Raw genomic sequence first — 7,088 nt, 5'->3', positions numbered from 1 at the left:
CTTGCAGTTTTGCTTTGGTAAACAAGAATTGAACAGACTCTGTTTAAATTTTCAGTGACTGCTTTGTTGGCCTTTTCTCCCTCTAGTGTCTCTATTGGGAAAAGATAATTATGGGTACTCATTCTCTCAGTTAGTGTTTCCACCATGTCTAGATCTGCTTCCTCTAGTTCTTACTTAAAACACATTAAGAAACAGAACAAGACATCAGAACATACTCAGAGACAGAATCAGTATATGCCAAGTAAAAGGATAGGATTGTTGTATTATTTTTTAACTATTATGGATTGCCTTTTTGTTGACTTTACCAAAGAAAAGATGCATCAGTACATCATTTTTTAGGCTATCATTAGACTGTGTCAGTGGAAAACTGTCTGTCATGAAAACTGCCAATGGAAAGCATTGTCAACATCCAAACTGTGATGAAACTATTGAAGGCTGTGTCTGTGAAACATCAAACTCTTATAATGGCTTCATGACTTCTTGAATTAACAAAGAAGGTCTGAACTGAAGGTAACCTACTTTTCCGATGTAAAGACAGGATCCTTCCACAAGTCATTTTAAATTCACAATTCAACACCAAGTAATTGGTCTTTAACCTGTTCATACAGATGAAAAGGTTAACCCTTGAGAACCCTTGAACCCTTCCTAAAATATGAATGTTCATGTTGAACCAATTAAGAACTGACAGTTCTACTTACACAGAAGAAAGTTCAGCCTTGGAGCAGTTTTTTATTTGACAGTTTTCCACATTCTAATGTTAGTCTGCTTTGTATATCTGACAATATAACTGTCATGATTATGGAAATTGGTTCTGAGGGTACAGTGGCTAGATGTTCTCTTTACATTATTTGAATATTGCAGACAGCAGTGGGTAGCTAGCTGACTGCTGTTCGCATCCTTTCTGCTTGTTAGAATATTAACATTATTTACAGTGAGGTATTAATGTGTGGTCCATAATGTATCATTGTAAACCTACTTACTACTGTACGTCAGCTTGTCAACTAGAAATGTAGTTATCTAGATAACAACGAGTATAGATTTCCAGGAAGTTTGTTGGAGGTGTGTTTTTTATCTCTGAAACTATATGTCAAACCCTTAATACAATATTTAGAACTAATGTTTGTATTTTTCACCTTTGATGTTTGTTGAAATGTGATGCACTGATGTGTTGGCCCCAGCCCTAATCTCCAGTAGCAGTCCAGCGACTGCTGTCTGTGTCTGTAGTTATCAATTCTTGGGGATTAGGCTGCTGCCTGGACTTCAGTAATCTTCACACGCAACTCTGGTGCTTGCCTGCACACTGCTAAACCAATGACAGATGTCATTATGGACTTAGGTGGCAGACAGTAAGCTGCACTATTTGGCTGGGCTGTCAATAACCTGGAGATTCGCTGTCCATCAAAGCTGAGCTATCAGCTGTGCCGGACACTCAGCCCAAGGTTATTTTTCTTCTAGTTCTCCTTCAAACTACCTCAGGTACGCAAAGCCATTTTTATGCTTTTCAAACTTAGTACAACACATTGTGCAGGCAGTGGTGTAGTGCACTCAACAATCTTTCCACATTGCTGAACATGGGTTTTATGAGTAATGTTTTGCGCTTTGCTGTTATCGCTGACTGCATTTGGAGCTCATTGTACTTGTTGAAATAAAAATATTGTTTGGAAATTGAATGGTGATATTGTCACTCTCTTTAATTTGATAGTTTTACATCGTAGCTCTGTCCATGGATTTATCAAAAAATTCTCACATTGTCGTGTTCCCTACAGCATTTCAACACTTATGACTCGTGAATCAGACAACAGCATAGAGGTAATAAATTGAAAAGAAAATGCTAGTCATAAACAAACATGACAAAGTCTGTATAACCTTGTTTATGTAACTATGATATAATAGCACTGTACTAAACACCTGTACTTTTGAGTGCCATTGCCCTGAACATACAAAGAAATCTCTTAATGAAGGTTTACTAAGCATATTGCACAAGAGCTGTCTCTATGACAGTATAGTAAGTCATGTTAATATATCCCTTTCTAATGATATTGTATACCTCCTTTTGTACTTCACTTTCCATGTGTGTATATGTGTGCATGTGCATGCATGGCATGCATGCGTGGTGTGTGTGTGTGCGTACATGTGCATGCATGTAGGTGTGTCTGCCTCTGCCTCCCTGTGTGAGCATCTGCAGGTGAGAGTATGTGCATGCATATGTGCTTGAGTGTGCATGTGTGTGTATGTGAGTGAGTGCTTGTGCATGCTTGTGTTTTTGTGAAGGGGTGAATATATGCATCTTTATTTAGAGTACACTGGCCTTCAGTAAGATAATGAGGACACAGTGGACCTCTGAGAAGACACACTACAGATCTCAATGTTGGTGAAAGAGCTCCCCCCATTGCTGGTGCAGTCTGGGTAAGAGGAGCTGGAGGAAATTATGTTCTTGAGTCTGTGGAGGGCAATGACCAGCAAGAGGAGCAGAAACAACAGCAGGCTGAGGAATATGGAGACATAGATGTAGACATTCTCCAGTCGGCCGGACGAGGAGGAGTCCACCGCTGTGGAAATGGAGGTGGGCATGAGCTTCAGGAGGGTCCCATTCTCTGGCAGGGTGCTGTTAAAATCCACCATCGCTGGGACATCCATACCAGACATCCTGAGACTCAGATCAGGGGAGAATGCAAAGGACTGAACTCACTCCATGGAGGCAGTCAAATGCATTCATGTGTGAGATTCCCCATCATTGTCTACCTGTAACATAAAGTATGTAGTTTGAGTTTATATAAACTGATATTGTAGCATTCATTATTTGTGAACAACAGCTGTGCTCTGTGCAATGCTATTATGATCAAGGTTTTTTCCTAACTTTTAATATGTCAAAAAAAATCCAATTGTTACTTTGTTGTTGTATTTTCTTGTTCTTATTTAATCAGGGGTATGAATAAATATGGAAGGCACTGTATGAATATGAGATATACATACATACTGGGGGAGAGATGAAATAATGGAAATCCTAAATGAAAAAGAACTTGTATTTTCACGTAACTATATCACAGTTAGGAGTCTACATGTATTTCATATTAATGTCAATACCAATTACTGATATGTAATTACTATAAAAGACATTTTTAATTCACACTTTAATATGTGAGTTTCTAAAGTAACAAGGGAGTTCTATCAGGTTTTCAAAGAGGTCAAATAGCTGTTGCCCAAATTTCAGAGGCATTAGTTACAGAAATGGCAAAATTATTTAATGTGTTCAGGGAACAGTGTCAAAAATCATGACAACATGTATCAAACAAGGAAAAACTACACCAAGAAAGAGGAACAGTGGTCACAAGTTGAAGCTCGCTAACAGTAATTGATGGATACTTAACAGGATAGTTTCTAGAAACCACAAAACGACAGCCTCAAAATGATCACAGAACTGAATCTACACACAGAGACCCAGTCTCAACAAATAGTCTACAGGGTGCGCTTCGCAAAGCTGATATTCATGGTACAACTTCCATTAAGGAAGCGCTTGTAAACAAGGTCAATGTACAACAATACCCACCTTTGTGTAATAAGCATAAAACCTGGACTTATGAGCAGAGAAAGCCAGTAATATGGTCTGTAAAGATATCTTTTACTCTTTTTCCTAAATCTGAATGAGTATATGTTTGGAGAAAGCCAAATAAAGCCTTCAACCCATATTTCCTGTTCCCAACTGTTATATGGTGGTGGATCTGTTATGGTATGGCCAGCCATCTCAAGGGAATCATTAGCTCCAGTTATTACTCTGCATGGTATAATTACAGCCAGGCAACATGAAACCATTTAAGGAGACAAAGTGCATCCTATGGTGCAAACATTGTTTCCTCAAGAAGTTCCCATATTCCAAGACAATAACATTCCCATATACATTGCTGAACAGACAGACAGTGGTTTCATGAGCACCAGATCTCAACATCATTGAACCTTCATGGGAAATTGGGAACTTAGACCATGGAATAGATTTCCTTTAGCTCTCAAAGAATTGGAGGCTTTTTTTCTTGAAGAGCGGTCTGAAGCAAGCCAAAATTTGTGTAATATCATTCCAAGAGGGACTGAAGTTGTACTGAAGGGAAAGAGTAGCCTAACTCTTTATCGGTTACTAAACATTCATATATTGTTTGGTGTTTCCATTATTTTGTCTACCCCCTGTATATGCATGAATACACATCTCATTCAAACACTGGCCTAATGATAAACTGTTATGAGAGGACAGAAGTAGCACAAAAGACAAAAAAGAGACCAGCTCTCTCCCAGTGATGAGCTTCCCTTGCCTTACCACTGGGGTCAATGCTCCATTTTGTGTGTTTCAGACAAGCTACTGTAGGATCGTCCATGAAGCCAAGTGTTGGCAATTATTCACATGCCCTTCAGCTGACGGTGGCCTGAATCAATAGGCAGCAAGGACTTCAAAGGCAGAGTGGTTTTACCACGCTGAGGGGGGCTGTCTGCACTCTCCCTCCATTGGTCACACAGCGTGAGATGTGAAATTATCTAGCAGCTCCCAGCATCCTGGGTGACTGCGTGTGTTCTGCTCACCCAGAGACCCAGCATGCTCTAACTAAGACAATGCCTAGTGCTGGATTTTGTAGTTATGAGACACTTGTGTGGAAAGGACATGTTGTGCTTTTAAACCACCTTTCCCGCTTCGATTTTGAGTGATTTCAGTCACTCTTTGCTTTGATGAAATAGAAAGCATGCTGGCATGAGAAGTGAAATGTATGTGCCTTTTTCAGAGGGGGTCCTCTGCAAAGCTATTACTACAAAGGGTCCTTCAGCTTTTCTATACAGTGTGTCCCCTCCACTGAAAAAATCCTCAAGGCTGTGCTGTAATAATGCTTGCCAATGGCTACATGCGCCCATGGCTATGTCTCCAGAGATTGTGAATGAGTACAAATCATCTGTGACTGAAGATCTTGCTGTGTTCATACACTATCACATGTCCTTTATCCACAGGATCCACGGGAAAGAGCAATATTTATCCTCTTTTCACTGAATTCACAAGTGCCTCGTCAGTTTACTTGTGAAATGGTGCCTTCTTAAGCACTTGGGAGAAAAGATTTCATTCACTAAGCCTGGCCAGCACTGTAGAGCAGTAGCAAAAGACCTTTTAAGAACAATTTCCGTAAAATCTAAAAATAATAACTTTGACGTAGAGATACGAGGAGCACGTCACTCTTTTGTATTGTGTTTATTATTAATATGTCTTTTCAACAGTTACGGGAATTAGACTTAATTTTTTTATATTACGGTAGAGTAGATCATGATCATGTTTATGCTCTGTGTATCTAGGCAACCAAAATCATTGGTCTTATGTCATTATTTGCTTGAAAAACAGTCCATTTGTATTGGACTGGGGAGAAGATAACCTAAATTATAAAGTGAAGGTCATGCCCATGTTCATTTTGTTCTAGCCAGTAAAGACTAATTGCATGGCATCTGCTGCGAAATGTCCTGACATTCTGCCGTCATGTGAGGAGAATAGCCATGACGCTCTGTGTATGTCTCTTGAGCATGGATCTGCAGAATCCGCACTCATTTGACATCATGGAGGATGAACATCATATCACATAAATATCACAACATATATCAGTTTTTTTTTTTAAATAAATGCAATGAATTACTCCCAGGGCGATAGTTATTGCTGCAAAGACACTACTACTTTCGCCTGGAACACCAGATAATGTGAGCCATTATCAGTTTTTCAAACAGGGAACAGATGAAGATTGTAGTAGTGTAAAAGAACAGGTAAGATGGTGAATTATTTATAGTTCCTGAATGAAAATGATATTGTACTTTTTATTTCAGAAACAATGGGTGGTTCATCTCAAAAAGATTGTGGCAAAACCTGGCCTTGCAACATTCAATGCCTATTCTGCTGCAAGTCGTAGGAAAGTTAGAATCAAAACCTGTTATGCACATGGAGAACTGAAAGTATACAGAGATCCATCAGCTTCAGCTGCAGCACACTCTATCAGAACTGTGAGGAAGGAAAGCTTTCTTTCTTCTTGTGATTCTGACACAGATTCCAACTCAGATTTGAATACGTAATACTCTATTGGATCCATTTATCTGAAGGTAACTTCAATCACCACTTTTTAAAAATCTCAGTCAGCTGAATGGTTAAAAAAGAATTTCTCAAACTTCAGAAGCATAGCTCTTCAAGTCCAGGAATGGACATCACAGATGTACTGTAAAGTTGCAGCATCTTCTCTTTTGGTTTATACATGTTCAATATTCAGCTTGAATTAACCCCATAATACCTTAAAAAAGAAGATTAACATTAATATATTTATGTTCCTAAAATGACTTATTTTGTGCAGTCTCCCCAACCCTGTGGCTGTGTCCTGTCTTCGGATCACTTCATGTGTCTTTACTGAAGTCATTACATTAGGTTTCTTTTCTTACAATTTCTCATTTTAGCAGCACACTGATTCTCAAAGGTGCACTTTGCTCTGCAGAGCGTTTCAGTTTAAAGATGAGAATTTTGCATTGCACCAGTCATTTATTGATGAATCATTCAGCTTCATTCACTGCCACCCCCTACGAGGAAGACGAATGAAACTGAGAGATGCAGCCCTGAAAATAACTCGGTTGAACAAACTCAGCGCAATGATTCTGCCTGACTGCTTTCTCAGTAATCTCTGTTGGTTGGTATGCACACATGCACATATCTTTCACAGAAATGCGCACATGTCCCGCAGTTAGTCTGTACACGAGTCTGCACATGAAAGACAAAAAGAGCAACAGAGAAGCTGGGAGGGGTCCCTCCAGCAGTCATTTGTGTGTCACATCTTTTGTCATGCATGCTGTGTTTCAACATTAAAGTGTCTGTTGTGGCAAGGACATATATAGTTTTGTATTTGTCTACACATATTTCTCTGTTATGTTCACCTACAAAAACTATTATTTCTTTTCAAATCAATGTTTGTAAAAAAAAGATCAGTGACATTATGTGTGTTGTAGTTAGTTGTGTAAAGAAAAAGGAAAAATGGAATGCTTACCTTTAAGCAGGTAGGTAGGACAGCCTTCTGTTTCACATTTTTAAAATGTCTTTAATTTCA

The 7,088-nt window shown here is 39.0% G+C and overlaps 1 protein-coding gene across 1 annotated transcript; it reads right to left on the bottom strand.

The window, feature by feature from the left end:
- Positions 1-2,121: 2,121 nt before the first annotated feature.
- On the bottom strand, positions 2,122-7,088 carry LOC118782583 (serine-rich and transmembrane domain-containing protein 1-like). The gene is made up of 2 exons (XM_036535936.1): positions 7,029-7,088; positions 2,122-2,742 (listed from the first exon to the last, which is right to left on the bottom strand). Exon 2 carries the CDS (start codon positions 2,644-2,646, stop codon positions 2,311-2,313), a length of 336 nt encoding a protein of 111 aa, XP_036391829.1. The 5' UTR covers positions 2,647-2,742; positions 7,029-7,088; the 3' UTR covers positions 2,122-2,310.

This window comes from Megalops cyprinoides, chromosome 9, assembly GCF_013368585.1.
Source record: "Megalops cyprinoides isolate fMegCyp1 chromosome 9, fMegCyp1.pri, whole genome shotgun sequence".
Taxonomy (NCBI): Eukaryota; Metazoa; Chordata; class Actinopteri; order Elopiformes; family Megalopidae; genus Megalops; species Megalops cyprinoides.
The sequence above is the reverse complement of the archived record's forward strand: the minus strand, read 5'-3'. Positions and strand labels throughout refer to the sequence as shown.

Coding starts and splice junctions, on each gene's coding strand:
- LOC118782583 (XM_036535936.1), bottom strand. CDS start 2,646: ATGTCTGGTATGGATGTCCCAGCGATGGTGGATTTTAACAGCACCCTG.